The 20,826-nt window shown below is 36.9% G+C and overlaps 1 protein-coding gene across 1 annotated transcript in view; it reads left to right on the top strand.

Moving 5' to 3' along the window:
- The window catches only part of LOC145980589 (ras-related protein Rab-32-like), a 61,472-nt gene extending 40,970 nt beyond the window's left edge, over positions 1 to 20,502 (top strand). The window contains exons 3-7 of the mRNA XM_083113625.1: positions 4,641 to 4,737; positions 5,944 to 6,000; positions 9,738 to 9,798; positions 13,909 to 14,092; positions 16,505 to 20,502. Of these exons, the coding sequence (XP_082969751.1) occupies positions 4,641 to 4,737; positions 5,944 to 6,000; positions 9,738 to 9,798; positions 13,909 to 14,092; positions 16,505 to 16,638 (533 nt within the window). The 3' untranslated portion in view covers positions 16,639 to 20,502. The remainder of the gene's footprint in view (positions 1 to 4,640; positions 4,738 to 5,943; positions 6,001 to 9,737; positions 9,799 to 13,908; positions 14,093 to 16,504) is intronic.
- The last annotated feature ends 324 nt before the right edge of the window (positions 20,503 to 20,826 follow it).

Genomic DNA, 20,826 nt, shown 5'->3' with positions numbered 1-20,826 from the left:
AATTATTGCATTTAACAAGTTGAACAGGAAAATATAATAAAACAAACTATACAATGAGCGACACTCCCACACATGTACACATTCACATTCCAAATCGTGCACAATTCAAAACAGAACTGTGCCCAAGGGGGCTGGTGGGGCCGGGGGTGGGTGTTATAACCCCTCTTCATAGAAAAGAATGTCAAAGGCAGGAGCAGATTGCAAACTGAGGACCGACTACTAAAAAAGTATACGTAACCCTCCCCCAACCTCCCCATTTGAAAATCCTGGGCACGCCACTGATCCAAAATAACATATCCTACTGAAACTAAACTCCGTGGCACAACAGCTCTTAGATAGTCAAGGCCTGCCAGGTGGCATTTCATTGGATGACACGTGGTCAGCACATTGAATTCCATAGCTGCTGTTTTTCAGCTTTCAAGGCTTGAAAAATGACACACATACATTTTTAAATAGTATTCATGGTGTCATGTAAGGATTCACAAAATACAGATTGCCACTTTGTTTTTGTTCTTGCTTAGATGTATTTGTTAATGTTCAATTGTTCTTTTGAAATAAGGATCTCGTTCTTTGAAATTCTTGGCAGATGTAAGAAATAATACTATGCTTCATTTTTAGGCATGTTTGCCCTACTCTTGTGAATGGGAGAATGTTTTTCAATTCTACCATAAAATTTACTATAAGGGTGTAAAGGGTGCTCCTTTCATGTAGTGCACGTGCACCCAATAGTCAACCTCACTTCCACATAGTACACCCTGGACTGCAGACTAACGAGGCTCTGGCGACTGGCCCCACGGCCAGTATCGTATCAATCCATAGGATTGTATGTTTATTTTATTAAGTCTCTCTGAACGCTTCATGTTGACCAGGGCATTCACTTGTTTTTCTCTCAGCTGTCTCAAGCCTCTTAGGCATGTTTACAATGCATTGTGTTGTGCCATGCAAACCTCCTGAGCATTCAGGAAATAGGTAACACTTCTGGGTTTGGTGTCAGCGGTTTGCATGGTAGCAATTATGATAATAAACACGATTCGGCGATTCGGCATCGAGGAAGAGCTCGATGGCCAGGGAATATAGAGGTGAGACAAGCTGGGAAGTGACTGGACTTTGGGAATTGAGTTGGTAGAGAGAGGAGGTCAGCAAGACAGGAGGTCGATAGTGGAAGCACGCTTTGGTCAACACTTAGAGAGAAGCTCACAGAGGACTTCGCTATTTTCGATTCAGCTCAGAGACTTCAGTTAGACAGGTAATTATCCTACACCCAGCCATGATACAGGTTCAACGGTTCACAAAATCCAACGAGTTGCCATTGTCTTTTCAGTAGTTTAATTCCTTTGTGTTATTTGTACCTTTCGCATGCCAAGCAATAACTCGTCATGTCAATGACGAGTGGTCTCATCAAGAGGATGAATGATGAGTAGTTTACATCACCCCATCAGTAAACTGGTTCAGATCCCTTCATTTTATAGAATGACACGGTATAATCCTGTGTCGTGTGTTTTGTCCTTATTTGTGCTGAGTGCCCTTTTCAGCCTCAGCTTTTAACCAAGGTAAGGAAATTTTAGTTTTCAGACACGCTCTTATTTTTGTTATGATAAGGGGCTGGACCCCGTACAGTGCGATGGGTGCAAAATAGCCTCAGTGTTGACGCACCTAAATTTTTTTTAATTCGATTTAAAAAAAATAATTCAAATACTATAAAATTTGAATAAGTTAATTACTCAAACAAATATGCAGGATTGTCATCTTTGATGGTATGGGGAATATATCAACTTTCAAAATGCTCTGAGGATACCATTTTGAGTGAATTCAGTGATTTCTCTTCATTCACATGTGCTGAACATTTTTTTTGTGACTTCAATTGTGATTTATGTACTTATATCTCCATAATCCTGAATGACGAAATTTCTAGTTTTCATTATTTGATGTTATCAGGTAGAACAGAAATCTCTCTCTTCCTATTGAGACTGATAAGATAAGAGAAGTTTTCACATGGTTACAATCCACCACATATATCAAGGTTACAAGTGGCGTAATCTCTTAAATATAATATAAAGATAAAACTCAAGTGGGATATTCAGTGTGCATTAACAATAGCAATTGGAATGTTGGTATTTTAACTGTTGGAGTAGAAGATTCTGCTTCATGAATAACAGCTGTGATAATGTCAAGCACTGGCATATGCATGAGGAGGGGGAGCTGAAGGGGCTACAGCTCCCTTCGAAATATTGAGAATTTCAGACTTTTCAAATGAAAGCAGAAAAGAACTTGAGAGGGGGGGGGGCAAAGTGGTAACCCCCTTAAAAGATCCCGGATTACCACTTTTGTCTTTAAAAACTTTTAAAACAAAGGTTAAATGGCACTTATGAAATATTTAATTGTGTTTCCACCCACCCATAGAACATAGCTATGTAATATCAATCTTTACAATCCCAACAACATATTCTTTACTTTTGAATGCGAATTTAAAATTTTGGGTGCCTCAGCACTTTGGCACTTTTGCACCTGTCACTTATACCGGGTCCAGTCCCTTACCATGACTAAAATAACATAACTCTAATGCCGTATAGTTAAAATCTTAACTACTGGCCTAGACGAAAACCTGAAGAAGGGAACAGTAGGGTCCTGAAATGTTGTTTTTTTCGCAAAGCAGATACTCACAAAACGTAAGTATTCCATAGTACATATATTTTTATATTATACTTCTAATATACATAACATGAGTAAGTCGCACATGCCTCAAATAAGAAAATCTTAAAATATTCTGAATCTGGTTAAAAGCTGAGGCTGTAAAGGGGGTAGTCAGCACACAAAAGGGCAAAACACAGACAACACACACACAGTCTGACGAAGATTATATTGGCCATAGGTTCAGACGCCACAGCCTTATTAGTCTGCAAAATGCAGTCCAGTGGAAGCCCCCCCCCCCCTCTTTCTGAAAAATATCCCTGCCCCTCTCCATCTTCACTCAATTTTTCTAGTGGCATCACCAGTGCTGCTAACTTTTGAAAAACACTAGGTATGCTGAACTCAGAATTTTGTTGTACAAATTTATACAGCACATAACATTACTTTCTGTATTTTAATTTTTTTATTTAGCATTTGCAAAGAATGCACAGGCTGGGATTCGAACCCAGAAACCCTGAACTCATAGTTTGCTGTGCCAGCCACTCTGCCATGGAGGTCGGCCCAGGGTTGTTAAAGGTTCAGGAATTTTAAATAAATTCAATTCCAGTCCAGGAAGTATGCGTAAATGAGTTCTGGACCATAAAGAACCTTTAAAAGGTAAAGGTAAAGTGTTTCCCTGTGCTTAGCACCATGCCATGAAGGCGTATAGGGGGTGTGGGAGTAACGCCCCACACTTTCTTGATCCGGTCGTGAGTGGGGGTGATGTGATCAGCACCACGCCCCTGACCGCCTTTACCCCCCAGGGTTTCTCCCAGGTACCCATGTTATTCGACGCTGGGTGGGTGCCGGGGCCGCTTCCGTTAGAAAAGTTCCCGGATTTGAACCGGCCGGGGATCGAACCTGGGACCTTGAGCATGGTAGTCAGACACGTTACTGACTGAGCCACCGCGGCCACATAAAGAACCTTTCTATCTGTAAATTATTTCAATTCGCCCCAGGAAACTTCTTTCCGGATCAATTTAAGTAACATCCAGGAACCTTTTTTCTGGAGCATTTTAAATATGGCCCAGGAATATTTTTTTAATGAAACAATAGAACAGTATTTTTTTTTTAATTTCCTACTGAGTGGTTTCAGCCTAGGGCTGCTCTACCACAATACTTGTACTAAATTTAATTTGTGCGAGAAGAAAGGTTCCGGTCGTGTTGTGGAACCCAATAGAACCCATTAGAATTTATGGGTTCCTCGACTTTTAACAACCTGGTTTGGCCTCCTCTATTACTTTCGTAATAACAATATGACCATAGATAGTGTAAAGTAACAGAACACTGATAAGTATCAAAATGGTGAGTTGGGAAAATTCTTTAGGTGTCTAATTATGAAACTGTTTTTTTTGTTAAAGATGGTGACTTTATTTCTGAAAATATAATAACAATACCAGGCAAAATTTTGGTGGGCTTGTGCTCCAAGGGCCCATATAAGTTGGCACCACTGGCCATCACTCAGATATATCTGGAAAGCACTCACCAGAATGAAGTGTTATCTAATTTACTATGTTAGCTGAATAAATCTGTTTTGAATGATAAGACAACCACGTGCAGATCAACACTGATTTATTCCTTTACTGTGACATAACATTTTTTATTTCTTTCACCATTAATATTGCTGACATATGCACACTATCTAGGAAAACAATGTTATAATTCAAAAGGTCGCAACATAATGTACATTCTCCATTTTATTTCTACTATTCCCTCAGATTTTCTTCCCTAATGTCCTTGAAGTTTCAAAAAGTCACTTTTGTTTTTATTTGTAGCATTTGCATTTTTCTTAAATGGTAGGCAAGAATATGCACTTGCCACCACAGGAATTCAATTCCTATAGTATAACATGTTATAACATGTGCTCGCTCCTAAATGCAGAAAAGTATGTGTTTATGCACTTTTCTGTAAAATGGAATATTAGTGATGCTAGTTTATTATAAAATAAACTTAACTTTTGTTTTTATTTGCAGGAAAGTTTTCACCGAACTACAAACTCACAATTGGAGCTGACTTTGCTTTGAAACAAATTCAATGGGACCGGTCCACCAAAATAAACTTGCAACTTTGGTATGCATTAAACACATATTACTAGCATTAATTAGATTAATGTAGTTATTGATTGATTTATTTATTTATCCATTCAACTTTACAAAAGTTTGTACAAGCAAATATATTAACAAATTGAAAATATGATTAAAGAGCAAGGTAACATTGTTTTAGTTTGGCATTTCCTTAGGAGAAAAAACTTCCATCGAATATGTTTGAGATTTCTTTAGTTTGTTTTATGCACATTTAGGCTATTCGGGACTGGACCTAGAGTTTAAAGTGAGATCTGAACCAACATGTGCCTCCACTGGGTATCAAAACCATCTTCCCGTGATTACAAGGTGACGACATTACCACTACGCCATCATTACATATAAAGAAGGGTTGTAGGGGTGAGAACCTCCTCCTTTTAACATAATTTTCTTGACGAAAATGGGTCATTACGATTATTTTGCTCTATTTTCAAAGCCATAAATGGCATTCAAAATTCCTCCCCCTTCTTTTTAAGATCTTTCTGGGTGTGTCTAGTTAAGGTTAAATACATTTTGAATGCTTCCTGGTGATGAATAGATCATTCCAGATAATGACCTTGTCATTTCCGGATAGCTTTCTGAGCTGTCAAGGGCTAATGATATTCTCAACATCAGGAAAGGCACAAGTAAACCTGGTTTATATGTAATTGCAATGGTAGGGCTCTGGTGGAAGCGATGGGGCAATCTGGCGTCATGTCATCTATGTTGAGCGATGTTTTCTCCAGAAGGTATTTGAAGGGGAGGCGGAATTCCCCCATAGTGCCATATTTTAGTCCCTGGGGTCATACTGTGTATGAATTTATACTGAAATCCCCTCCTTACTATAAATTTTGTTACTAACATATTGGTTAACTTTCAAAAGATTGAAAGCTTGTGATAAAATAACTGTAACTTGGGGGGGAAGGAAATATGAGGACATTTCAGGGGGTATATTGAAATACCCCACTGACTTGATGATCATAGGACTTTAAGTTTCTTCATAGACTGGTTTCTTGAAATAATATTTATGCATTTTTCATTATCAGAATTTTTGTTTGAGCGGTGTATAGTAATTTTAAGGAGACAGTAAAGGCAAATTTAACACCAAAATTATAAGATGTGAAGATTTGGATGTATTTGCTTCAGGACATGGAATAAGAACAGTGTTATTCTGAAAGGGTTAACCTGGCATTTATAAAACACTTTTCTTCCACAGGGACATTGCTGGGCATGAACGTTTTGGATGTATGACAAGAGTGTATTATAAACATGCGTAAGTATTTATATTTTTGTTATTTAGTATTGCTTCATTGCAACATTTGGCTAATCACAATGATGAGGATGAGTGATATGAAATTGATGAAGGGACAGTTACAAATAACACTCGCACCACTATTTGAACCCAGGAACTATTTAATGCACTTGGCAAACATGTGTAAGTTTTTATTCAAATTATCATACTGGTTTTTATCATAATGACAATTTTTCCATGCATGGAAGCACGCTGCTCAATACATGTGTTCTATAAAGTTGCCTTTTATTTGGCAACCATAGATTTTAGTTGTTTCTACTGAATTGTTATTACGGTTTTATATTATGCAAATATTTTGTTGTACGTGGGAGAATCAAAAAGTAAGTTACACCCCCCGTAAAAACAAATAAAACACATTAGAAAGAAAAAAATATTGGACGAAAATGCATGAACATTTAGCTTTTCTCGACATAGTCACCAAGGTGTTCGAAGCACTTTTCGTATCATGTGACCAGTTTTTCGATTTCTTGTGTGTAAAAATTCCGTCCAATTTCTTTGAACCACTTTGAGACTACTTCCTGCACTTCCTCATCTGACACGAAATGCTGACCACCTAGGTCTTGTTTGAGAGGACCAAAAAAGGTGGTAGTCACAGGGTGCCAAATCGGGGCTATAGGGAGGGTGAGACCACACTTGGCACTTGAATTTCTGCAGTAAATCCTGTGTGACACCAGCTGTATGGGGGGTAGCGTTATCGTGAAGAACAACAACCCCATCACTCAATCTTCCGGGACTTCGATCTTTAATTGCTTTTCTCAGCTTCTTTAAAGTCTCACAGTATGTTGCGGCATTGATTGTTGTTCCTCGGGGCACAAACTCACTGTAAACAACGCCTTCGGAATCGAAGAAGATCGTCAGCATGACCTTTCGAACCGTTGGACAGGTTTTGGCTTTTCTTGGTGGTGGTGAATCCTTGTGTCTCCATTCCATGGATGTTTCGGGAGTGTATTGGTGCACCCAGGACTCATCTCCTGTGATGATTTTGCTCAGAAACTGCAGAACATCCATGGAATAATGCCGAAGAAATGACAGCCCAGCACCAAAACATTGATTTTTTGTGCCCATCTGTTAACAAACATGGCACCCAGCGAGAGCACAGTTTACGATAACCCATCTGATCACGAATCAGCATAGACGCACTACCATAGGATATGTTCAGTTCACTTGCAATCTCTTTAATTTTCACGCAGTGGTTAGCAACAATGATTGCACATTGTCGATAGTGTTCACAGTTGCAGGCCACCAGACACGCAATTTGTCATTCACGTTCGATCTTCCCTCTTCGAGCATCTGGCACCATTTTGCGATCATGGGGCATGACATCGCATTCTTTCCATACACCTCAACAATTTGGCAATGAATTTCACTCCGATTATGCCTTTGTGCCCACAAAAATCTGACGACAGAGTGCACTTCAATGTTGGATGCCACCTCAATAAGATGCGCCATACTCACACCATGACTACTTGCATACTAAACCACCTGAAGCATGGTGTGTGGAGAAAATATTCCAGACAGTGTTGCCACCAAGCGTGATTATTTTATCTCTCTTAGTACAGGAACACGGGTTAGGTGTAACTTACTTTTTGATTCACTCTAGTATAATATTTAAATTTCATACACAGAAATATCTCTTTTACAGAACAAGGAAATATAAAATGATCGTTGCTACATAAACATGCTCACCAAACACCTGGAAACATAGCCTTTCATTCTGGTTCCCATTGCAAAAGGAAATGCTTTCACAATATTGGTGATGATCAGTGGCATGCCCAGGATTTTCAAAAAAGAAAAAACGGGGGTTACATACATTTTTTTTTGGTAGTCGTCCCCATTTTGCCATCTTTTCCTGTATTTGAAGTTTTTTTTTTTAGGAATACTGGGCCAAAGGGGGGATATGACCCCCACCACCACCACCCCTTGGACACGCCACTGGGATCAAATTGTCTAACCGGGGTCCACATTGATTCACGCCTCCAAATTTGGAAGTCGGTGGTTGGGCCTTTCTCGAGTTAGAGGCGGAATGGTGAAGCAACTTGCAGCCAGAGGTCAACCACCTGGAAATATGGCTTTTCATCAACGTTTCCACTGCGATAACAGGAAATACTTTCGCAACAGTAGCAGTGATGGATTAAATGATCTAACCAGGTTACACGTTACTTCCCGCTTCCAAGATGTTGGCAACTCTGTTTCCAACTATGTTTCTTCTCTGGATGATAATGTGATAGGATTTTTGTGGAATTGCCTAAGCTGCATGAAAAATTTAGGAAAAAATCCATGTTTTATTGAAATTCTCCATTTCTAATTGCACACAAAGACTTAATTGTTTTGGGTGGATTGCTGCGTTCATTCAGAATGTAGTAATTGAACTAGAAAGAAGCCTTTGTCGAGGGAGTGGAACTTTTGGAGCTTGGAATCGAAGAGAAAGTAACAGGTGCAAATGGAAATGATGCCACCACGTGCAAAGTACTATAGCTGGAATACAAACTATATTTCAAATTAAAGTAATTCCAATAAAGTTGACTCCTTGGTCCATCATAAATGGGGCTCCGGACTCACGCGTAGCAAAATTGTTAGCACTCTCGTCTTTGGTGTTAGCGGTCCCAGGTCTCCAGGACTCCAAAATTTCAGTGTCATTGATCCAGCATCGTGAGGATAATTGAGGATCTACTTAAAAAGTAGAAGTAGTGGGCTGTGGTCTTGAAAGCCAGAAAACAGCGGTGATGGGACTCAATGGACTGACAATGTGTCACCCAATGAAAAAAACACTCTGACAGGCCTTGGCCCTTAGAAGGTTGTTGAGCATGGCCAAATGATTGAACTCATTAGTTGAAAAAATGAAACACAGATAAACTCACTTTATGTAGAGAAATTTGACAGATTTTATGTTTTGTGATATACATTGCATTGTTACACACACTGCAAGTACTGTCCGTACTTCACATGACCACCTTTGGCTCTTTTCGAGCCCATTTTAATCACTGCTTCTGTACAATTACTTTATCACTCTTATTTCAAAACTTCAAACCATGTGGTTTATGAAATTTGTTTCTCTGGAGATACAAATAAAGAACACCCTTACAACAATCAGAATTAATATTATTTCCTTTGTTATAACCAAACAAATAGCATAAAAAACACTGTAAACAATGTATGTATTGTTCCAGGCATTTTTGTCAATGTGCAAAGACTCAAGCTGCCACCTATTCTTGGGACACTTTAAAGAAAGGATTGTGGGAAACAAGATTACATCAAAGCAAACAGTTTAATCCCATAAAAAGTTATAACTATCGTCAAATTTATTTAGTTTTAACACTTTCAAAACAAGGAAATGTGCTTCTTTTTTACAATGAGTCCAATAATTTGACCAATACTGTGTATTATATGCCAGAAACATAAACCAAACACACACAAGTCTCCACATGTAAGTCGCTGATTGTGTGCAATTTGTTTTGCAAGAAAAGTTTCAGCAGAAAGTAACTGTCTAAAAATAACGATTGATATTAATATAACAATTAATGTTTCCAATCTGAAACCATTTTGTTCTTGTACTGGAATAAGCTAGATTTTTAAAATATATATTTCTCAACCATTACATAAAATCCAAGTATTACTCTCAATGTTCAAATAAAGATTGTTTGCTGTATTTTTTGCATCTGGATGTGGATAATTAAATCTAAAACATTTGCTTTTTACAGAATTGGTGCAGTAATTGTTTTTGATGTTTCTAGAATTGCAACTTTCCAATCTGTCCAGAAGGTAAGGGTTTTCTGTTTTCTTGTTTATACAAAGTAAGAACACAAACTTAAATCTGTATATTCATAGTTAAGTGGTGAAAATGGCTTACCATACTGAACTCCTCCATGGAAAGTTAAAGTCTAGTAAATACTTGTTTTATTGTCAGTGAATTGCATTTTTCAGGAGTGAAAAGCTAGTATAGTTGAAACTCAGTTAAGCTAACTTGAGAAAAAATAGCAGAATAGAGCAATTCATGGAATCACTTTCGCTCGCTTGTACTAGTTCAATTCTCGCACGTTTGAGCGTTTACAATGGAATATCATTTTAACTTGACAATAATCGTAGACACATACATGTAAAATATCCACCTTGGTAGTTTCAGCCCACAATCGTCTATTTTATTTTCATGTATAACTGTGCATTGGTAAGATAGACTAAATTACGTTTTAACATGGAGATTATGTTCACTTAAGTTTCAAGTTTCAATTTCACTGCATCTTTCACTTTACGATCCATATTTAAGGGCCCACAACCATAGACAAATTACGGTTATACGTGTACTACTGGGCTTCGAGTATATACTGCCAGAGTGCGAAATCACTGAAGATTGGTGGGGAGGGAAGGAGCAGACAGACAGACACGTACACACACACACACAAACACACACACACACTATATATATATAGCCCTTGTGGCCCTCCTTCCTTTTATCCTATATATATGTGTCATTAAATATGTTGATAAAATATACAATATAACAGTTGGGCTGAAAAGTTCGTAGGCTAACATAGTAAAAAATATTTTTTTGACAAAATTCGATTTTATTATTCAATATAGTTGCCTTCGAGGGCGATACAACGATTGTAGCGGTCATACAATTTTTCGATGCCATTTTTATAGTACGATTTCTCTTTAGCCTAAAAATAGGCCTCAGTTTCGGCGATTACCTCTTCATCAGTGCTAAATTTCTTTCCAGTGAGCATTCTTTTAAGGTCTGCAAACAGGAAAAAGTCACTGGGGGCCAGATCTGGAGAATATGGTGGATGGGGAAGCAATTTTATTACGGTTGAATATCGCTAAACATTGCTCCGAATCATCAAAACGTTGTTGCTTTTGATCGATTGTGAGCACGCGCGGCACCCATTTTGCATACAGCTTTCGCATGTTAAAATATTCATGCACAATATGTCCAACACGTTCCTTTGATATTTTTAAAGTCTCAGCTATCTCGATCAACTTCACTTTACGATCATTTAAAATTATTTTGTGGACTTTTTTGATGTTTTCGTCGGTAACAGCCTCTTTGGGGCGTCCACTGCATGCATCGTCTTCGATGCTCATTTCGCCTCGTTTCAATTTAGCAAACCACTTCTCAACGGTTGATTTTCCTGATGCAGAGTCAGAATAATGTTTATCAAGCCAAGCCTTGGCTTCAACAGTATTTTTTTTCGCCAAAAAGCAATGCTTTATTAACACACGAAATTCTTTTTTATCCATTTTTTCACAATAACAAAAGCTGCTTCACTCACAATGCTATATCTCACGAACTAATTATCCGGCAGCTGTGAAATTTATACACGTATCTTTTGAAGGTTAGTACTAAGTAAAAATCACATGGATTTAATTCTAGTAACGCCATCTATGAGTCAGCCTACGAACTTTTCAGCCCAACTGTTATAACCTATCAAATATTCATTCAAAATTGGATTGCAAATTGAAGATTTTAATATACTACTAATGCTATGAATAATGATTTGCATGACTAGGAACGGAGGGGCAAAAATTAAGAGACATTCAAAAGATAATAGCTTCTTACATAAAATTCACATCTAAATGCTATTACGTGTTTTATTAATATATTTATCTGCGATAAGGAATGTAGAAGAAATAAGAAGTCGGACTGGACTTTACCCTGTTCCAGCTAACTCTGGAGCAAGGCTGCAGAGAAGTGGAGGAAATAGGGTGAGTAGAGCAAACTAGCACATGCCACTGCAAAGGCTGGTCACTGCAGTCGCTTTCCTCCTTTCCACGCAATATCCTTCCTTCCCTCTCACGTGTTCGTTGGTGGAGCTGTCTGCAACTTGCACAGAGACTTGTTTTCCTTCACGTGCTCCAGAGACAGATGGAACAGGGTATAATTTCTATGTTCTTGAGCTTGCTGGGTTCAGTGTCCTTAGAGATGAGGCTCTTTGTTGTCTGTTCTTTGTGTATGTTTTGAATATTATTCCAGTAAAGTATATTTGACTCCTAAACTAATTGTTTGTGTGTTGTTAGAACAAGAACTCTCCCCCCAAAAGGTTTGGTGTGGGGGTGGGGAAAATTTCAGGACAAGGTTGTTGGTGGGGGGGGGAATTCCCCCCCAGGATTTCACACACTGTATACTGCTCAATTTGACTGTTCAAGCAAAGAAGCTCTCAATTCCGTAAGCTATCTAGTGTCAAATCCATGTGACTTCTTTGGCGATCGAGCGAAATGCTCTCCCTGTGTTTATGTATAATGTACCTAAACTATGTACATTCCTATCCAGAGTGGCACTCTTGATAGGGTTAGAAACGTCCTACTTATTTGAACAGGATATTGCATCATTGAAAGACCAAATTCCAGCAGTGAGAAAATTATAAAACTAGATTATCATTACTAGGGTTGGGACATATATAGACATATCAGTAAAATTACCAGTATTTTTACAAATCAGATATATTATACTTTAGTGCAAAATTCTGCCATTTTGTGATTATTTTTATGAATGAGAAAATATGGAGTTTCTTCTCGAAGGTAAAACCCATTGCAATTATCTGGTAACGTAAGTTAATTACAGAGGTTTATGGAAATTCATGTTCTTGAAAGAACATTTATAACTTCCTATTGGATCAGTATCTGTAAATTTTATATCAATACTTTATTGGTAATGGCAAAAAATTCATATTGGTCCATCTGAAATTTTTAACATTTATTAATATATAAATATAATACAGGAATAGAATGTTGAAAAAAGCCGTAAGGGCGGATCAGGGGCGCCGACTTGTCAAAATTATTGGGGGGGGGGGGCTCTGATCACTGAAATAAATTAATGAATGACTCACACTCTCCCTTTTTTAAGTTTTGGCCTCAGTGTACGGAATCTCATAAAAGCCCATGAATTCCTTAAATATATCAAAATTTTTATTCACAGTTCGAATGCAGAATATTAATTGTCAACGAATGGATATGTCATCAGTTTCGTCAACCATAATAGCAAAATATTCCCGACTTTTAATATCTGCTACCACGGAGCGCGAAACAGATCTCCCTAATATATCAATAATCTCGTTCTGAATGTCATGTGAGAGCCATTTGTAGCCCGAATGTCCCACCCACTACCCTAGTTCGTCTTTTGAAACTATTTTTAGTAAAAATGTTAACTATACTTATAATTACATACTTAGTATATAGTGTTAAATCATGTGTTTTTGCTGTCTCTGGTCATAGCCCCCCCAAAATTGATGGTTTAGCGGTCTCAGCCCCCAAAGTTGATGGTCTAGAACATTTCAAATGTGTTTTTAAAGTTAAGTTCATGTGGCACAATTCAGAGTAAACTTTACAAGAGAAGCAAAATAATACATTAGATTCTCTTAAGGAAAATTATTTGGGTGGCTCTGCCCCCACATCGTTAACATTGGGGGGACTCGAGCCCCCCAAGCCCCATGTAGTCGGCGCCTATGGGGCGGATAAACAAGAATAAGTGAAGTAGGAGACAGTAAACATTTCCGAAACGCAAAAATGAAACTTTGATATTTTGCAGCCTGGCCGCATGTTCACAGAAGAACAGGCCGCGAAATATCTTTCTTTTTTATGTCTGTTAAGTGTTTACTGTCTCCTATAGATCCACCACAAGGAAAAAACCTTGGACAAAAGTCCCTGTGCAACTTTCCCTTCTTCCCTTCAGCTCGGGTCATAAGGAAGCATGGTCAACTCTCCCCCTTCCCTCCTCGTGGGAGTACGGTGCACAGGAGTTGCGGGTCTGCGCAGGTTGTTTTGCTTCTGGTTCCACTATACTTCACTTATTTGTGTGTGTGTGTGTGTGCATAAATTCACCTGCATAATACAAATATGTAAATAGTAACAAATCTAATTTATTGTTGTATATTACAGTGGCTTATCGATGTTAGGGAGAAGGTAACGCTGCAAGATGGGACTCCCATCCCCGTCATTCTGCTGGCCAACAAGTGCGACATACACGACTACACCATCCCAGCAGATGCCATTTCAAGGTTCTGTAAAGAAAATGGGGTCGTTGCTTGGTTCGAGACATCAGCTCGGGAAAATGTAAATATTGGTACGAATTTTATTATTTTTCGCAATATCTTTTTACCCGTTGCTGACAACAGGAACTACGGTGGTGTTTGTAGGGGAATTCCAAGTTATGTGGCAGCTCAGTTAAAGAAGTGTGTTAAAATTTAGTTTTAATGGCTGGAAACTTATACGGATTTTAATTGTTAAAAAAAATAGCCTTGAAATTTGGGATATTACAAAGTAATAAAGTAAAATGCTACTATTATCCTGGTGACGATGTCTCATCCTGCCTCTCTGGAATCTGGTTGTATCTGTGTGTGTATCTTTGTAGTGTAAGCTTGAAAAGGTTCTGGGCAACAAGCACAAAACGTCTCTATAAGAATAATTGTCAGATTTACTGTATTATTTTGTAACCTGAAATTTGGAGAATTTTTCTTGGAACAAAAAATGTGATTACAGTAGAATTTTGTCTTATCCTTAGACTAGTTGCAGATTAAAATTATGAACTATTCTGTCAATGTCGAATGATGACACAGTTGAAATATTAAAAAGAAAAAACAAACTAAAACTGTATAGAAATACAGGTTCTGGCAGATGTGATGCCTGTTTTTAAATAGAGTTTAAACTGCATGAAGTGATGCTGTAATTGTAATGGATGTGTTGTCTTAGTAACCTTTTTGTTCAAAGTTCTCTGAAGTGAAATGGCCCATCAACTGACACTGGAGTGGTCAGCTTGATTCCCGGACCAAACTTCACCAGATTTCTTTTTGCAGGGTGTCCCTAAAAATCTTGCATACAACAATGATGAATTAAAAGACAGCATTAGGGAAAAATTTGCTGACATTACCTCTGAATTATGTCATAAGACTTGCTTTAATGTGGTTGTTAGAGTTTGTGAATGTTTCGCACGAGATGGCAATGGCCTATTCTTCCATGCTGCCTACGGTTATCAGTGGCAAACCAACTTTTTTTCACATGCATAGAAATTGCCTGAAAATTTGGAGTTGTCGGACTTCTGTTTTTGTTTAACTTGCATGGGTGTTTTATTTCTATTATATCTAGTTAATACATAATAAATACATACAATAAATAAGAATTGTTGTGGTAAACCAGGTCAAATTTTTGAGAATACACCACTGCGAGATGCATTTTGAACATTTAACTTATAATGTAGTTCCACTATTACAGGTTTATGAATTTCTGTAAGAATCTGTACAATTCTAACCATGTAATACATTACCAGCTCATGAAGAACGGAGGTTACTTCTGCCAGACCCTGCAGTGTCTTGAAATTTGGGATATCAATATCCTAAAATTACTTACGTGAAATTTAGAAGATTTCGTTTGAAGTGGCGCCGTACCCTTTTGTGAACGAAGACAGTGGATCTTCGAAATTAATAGGATTGAACCATTAAATTGTGAAATGCAGAAGTGCGAAATCTTCTAAATTTCACGTAAGTAATTTTAAACCGCGTTTACCGCAACCATCATGAATATCCTAAAAGTTCGCATAACCACTGTTGGATATTACAAAATAACTAAACCTACATTTATATATATATATATATATATATATATATATATATATATATATGGGATAAACCTAGGGTCATCTTCTGTCGCGCCCCCCCAACCTCCAAAACATCTTGGTCCGAAACACTCCCACCCCTTCCACACCACTCCCCCCTGCTCACAGGTGCAACAAACCCAGATGCAAGACCTGCCGCATACTCATCACCTCCCCCACCCTCTTGATCCCCACAGCGGCAGGCGAGTTCATCCTTCACCCTAAGGGCACCTGCCACTCGTCCAACCTAATTTACACCCTCATCTGCCAAATCTGCAGCAACTTCTACATAGGCGAAACCTCCACCCCCTTGAATCTTAGGATCAATAATCACCGTTCCTCCACCCAAAACTCCGATTTCACTGTTGCCATCCACACCAACAGCCATAACACCACCTTCAATAACTGCTTCTGTGTTGCTGCCATCATCCATCTTTTACCCCCCCCCCCACCCCGCTCGGACACATCTTTCCGCAGGCGATGGGAAAGGGCCTATATAACAGGCATGCATGCCACTATACCCCCCAGACTGAACCTAGCCAACCAGTAACTCTTTCCTCTCCTCCCCAAAATTACCCACCCACCTTAAAGTAAACACTGGTGAAAGTACTTCTCACCATCTATCAACTGTTTCTGGCAACACTGATCGTCGAGATGCTACGGTCAGTATTCTGTGCCTCTTCTCCAAGTAATGCCGATCTTTCTCCTTCTAACTTGAAAATGCGACTCAGATCGCGAAATATAGAATAATTTCTCTTCGTGTGGTAAGTGTTTACTGTCTCCTTCATCATTAGTATTTATCCACCCTTCTGGCACCTTTTCTGATCCTATTCCTGTGTTTTATATATATATATATCTTGTTTATCTTGTTATTGTTTGTATTTCCAGAGAATGCCATGAGATTCCTTATTGAAAATGTCATTCACGTGCAGAAGAGAGAAGCCAGCAATGACAGCATAGTTTTGAAGGATTCCAAGGCACAAAAGAATGAAATGATAAGCAAAAGTTCCTGCTGTGGTTGAACTTGTATGTTTGCCTAATGTCAATGGTATTTATTACTTGTATCCTTAAGATAAGTTAGGGGACATCTCTCCTGTATATGGTGCTATGCAAAGAAGGTGGGATATAGGTGTGCAACTCAGAATTGAAAGTTATCTTGTTTTAAGCCATTGTAAGCTGGAAGAGGTTAAGACGCTGAGATTAGTAAATGGTGTAGATAAGTTTAAGAGATAAGGTTGGTTTAGGAGGAGTCATGACTTCTACAAAATGTGGATTTAATGCAAGCTGTGATCTTACTGGAAAATGTCTTTCGAAGTCCATGGTATATGGTCAACATTGTGATAATATTTTAATGAGGGCTTTTGTGATTAGGTAAATTTAGATGAATGAACAACGGTTATTATTGAAAATCCAGTGGCTTTCAACTTGATTTTGCTCTCTATAACATCACAAAGTGGCCATTAGTTACCAAATCAAATGTAAGTACGATTTGAGTATGTAGGAAATGTGTTCATCACCTAAAAAATGTATATAGTTTTAGTTTAAAACAAAATGTAATCTTGCAATTCCCCACATTATTATTTAATGATTTTTATCAATTTCTTAATTTTGTCTGTAACGAGTTTGCTTTCTGTGAATATTTACATAGAACTATATGAAAATTAACTTGGCTGTTGTATGAAGTCAAATGTTGGGTAGGTTTTACTTGAAATCTGTTCTGTTATTCTATCATTATCTTAACACGGAATATATGTGGCATTTTCAATCATTTTATATATATTGTATGTATATAATGATTAGGGTTAACAGATCACTACAAGGGAAAAAGTAGGACACAAAACATTCACAATAAATAAAACACATTTTTGAACAAGTTAGAAAGTAATTTAAAATTGATACTTTTCAGTTCTAAAAAAAATATGATTACTTAATGAATTCTTAAATGCAAAATTTTCAAACGTGTAATCAATACTAAACAAGGAGCCATTTTTAAATTCAAAATTTCAGATTTAGTCAAAATATATTTATGAGACTGAACAGTCAAATTCTTTGAAAATATACTGAACCATGAGTCCGTTGTGCTGATGGTAATGAAAGTACTCTCTCAACATTATGACCTGGCAAACAAATATTCAGCAATTACTGTAACTTGAAATGGTTCCAGAAGTTTCACGTGGGGGTAGTTTTTATTTCAATAACTTTGTTCTCTATGACCCTGCTTTACAATAAAAATATTGAATAAGAATGGGAAACACCTTGTTTCATCAGTATAAACCCAAAGATAAGAAATTTCACTCGGGCACTGAACACTGACATCATCAGAATGTGGCCCCAAAACTTTGTCCATAAATTGCTTCAGTTTTTGCAGTGCAGTCGATAGACTTGTAACTTGAATGATTTCTATTTGTTCAACTGAAATACGTATTTTCCTAATTAATATTAGGTGATGCTCAAAATGTAGGACAGTCTGGGAAAAACCGGACATCTGGTCACCCTAATGACAGAATTATTGTATACATACGATACATAATCTGCATATATGAATGCATGCTTCTTTAAACACAGTTACCCCTTATTCTGTATATAACATTCTGAAAAGGTACTGAATATAGATACAGAAAATGTAAGGTATGATATTTGTTTCATAAAATTGTGTAAAAAATATTTGTGGTAATTTATGGGTTAAAATTGACAAAATTATTCATACTGAAATATACGGACTTGTTATAAATTAGGATTGAAGTTATCTATATATCATATAGGTAAATATTTGTGGAAATAGGATTTTCCAATGTGAAGCTTGTAACTGTGATCATAACATCTGGTAAATATGATGATTTAGAATAAAATAAATACACTTACTGTTCATGAAAGATCAACAATAAGTCAATACAGGTATGTTTTATAAAAGTAATGTGCATTATTGTATAATGGATTTCCTCTGAACATGATAAATGTGGAAAAATATACGATCCACTTGTAGTGTGCAAACTATGTACAGCACCCATGCTTGACTTATAGAATAAGAATATTACAACACTCAACAATTTGTTCAGGCTCAAACTTTATAATCCTATTAAATTCATTAGCATATTTATCTTGGTATGCTTATGAAGTACTCAAATATAAAAAAAAGTTACTAGACAAAATATGTTCTGATAAGACCTGGAATGTTTAGCATTTGTAAATGTTTAGCTGGGTGTCTCGAGAATAACTTTTTAAAAAATGTCTCATATCTTTTTGAGAAACGATGCTGATTTCTAAATTCTAGAACATTTGTGAGAAACTTTGTTGTGTAAGAATTTGTAGGAAACCTGGTCCACCATGAAACTACTTTTATTACATTAGGAATATCAAGCTGCTTCTTTGTAACAAAATATGCTTTTGAAAAAGTTGTGGTTGAGACAAACCCAAGACACCCAGCTCAGCTTAAAGTTACAATATATTCAGAAAAAGATAATAAAAGCAACAGATACTTCAAAGTATAGTCTTCAAAGCACATCAAACATGGTAGTGACCTGCAGAATTTTGAAGAAATATGTATTAACTAGCGATAGGTTTTACGGAATAATTGCATCTGCATCACAGTGCACAATAGAATATACACAAAAATGCTATTAGCATCCTGCAGCATTCTATTCACCCAAGGATTAAATGTATAGAGTACAATAAAGCAGGATATTAGCTTTTTCAGTGCTTTGTGATAACATGAGAGTGAGAAGTATGGGAAAATGTAATATTAGTGTTCAATCATCATAAAACTTTGCGAAACTTTTTTGTGTCTTAATTTGGGGTCATATTTTGTGTGAAAACACTAGTAGTTTGGAATTTTCACTTTTTTTTAATCCATCGACTGTTAATTTAAAACAAGTTTCTTCTCCTCTTCAGTTATCTGACACTTAGCTCTACTGTCCAAAGCCGATTATCTTGTGTTAACAATTCCAGGATCAATATTTTGCCATTTATTTTTAGAAAGATTGTAAGCTGAGACAAGACTTCACTTTAAAAAATAAAACACAAGTCACTATGTACATGTGCTTTAACAGGTTCTTTCCAAAAAATAATGTTTTGGACCCATTGGACTTCCTCAGGGCATTCCAAAGAAATCAAATTAAAAGGATAAAACACTGGATTACTGCAACAATTCTTATTTATTGTATATATTTCTTAATATTAATTAGATATAAAACACAAATGCAGGCAAGCATGCAAGTATACCAAACAGAAGTCGAAGAACTTCAAATTTTCTGTCAATTCCTATGTATGTGAAAAAAGTTGGTTTACCAGCAGTAAACCAGGTAACATGGGAGAATATGCAACTGGTACGTAGTGACTTGTCTTTTATTTTATAATTGCAAGCTGTGGTTATGCAAACCTTTATTTTTTTTAGGAAACAATATGCAAGAACTGTAGAAAATATGCAGGTACAGTCACGAAATAGCCCTGCATAACACGATGCATGTGTAGTAATAGTATAGTACCGTATAATGCCAATACAAAATATATAGTAAAAAGAAATTGATTCAATATATTACCTGACGTTGAAGATAATTGGCTGCTTATTCTTTAACACATGGAGTGGTAGGCTACTTCTTCACAACTTGCAATTTGGGCTACATTAGCCCAATTTACTCTATTCTTGCTTTTTAGTTGTAATGACTTTATTTATTTTTATACTTTAGTTATTCCTTGAGACTACAATTATGATATGATCTTTTACATAAGCTTGAGTAGGAAAGCAATTGGTGCACGCTCGTATTTGTCTTTATAAATATTGCTGCTGCTTATTTTCCTATAAGTGTATAAATAAAAATGCTGTGAAGTGAGTTAATGTACATATTAGTTGCTGACAAATGTTGTGCAATAAATGTAATATTTAGTTTTAATTGCATTTTTATTAAAATTATTATTTTACCATATGTTACTGAAAAGTATACTTAGCCTTAACTGCTTGCCTTACAAATTCATTTCCACAATTAGCTTACTCAAAAGGAGTAAGGTGCTGCTTCCAAGTGGATATTTACTGTGCTTTGCAGCAGAGGGCCTCACGAGTTTGTATAGGATAGAAAAAAATGGAACGAGAAAAAGTAGTTTAGCCTGATTATACTCAGGATAATATAGCGTGTCCACAATGAGACTCCAACATTTTGAAAGTCTATAACTTTTTCAATTCAGATTGTACAGCTGTGATTCCGGAAGAAGCAGAAACT

This window comes from Lepisma saccharinum, chromosome 28, assembly GCF_977018435.1.
Source record: "Lepisma saccharinum chromosome 28, izLepSacc3.1, whole genome shotgun sequence".
NCBI lineage: Eukaryota > Metazoa > Arthropoda > Insecta > Zygentoma > Lepismatidae > Lepisma > Lepisma saccharinum.
This window is presented reverse-complemented; position numbering and strand designations above follow the sequence as displayed.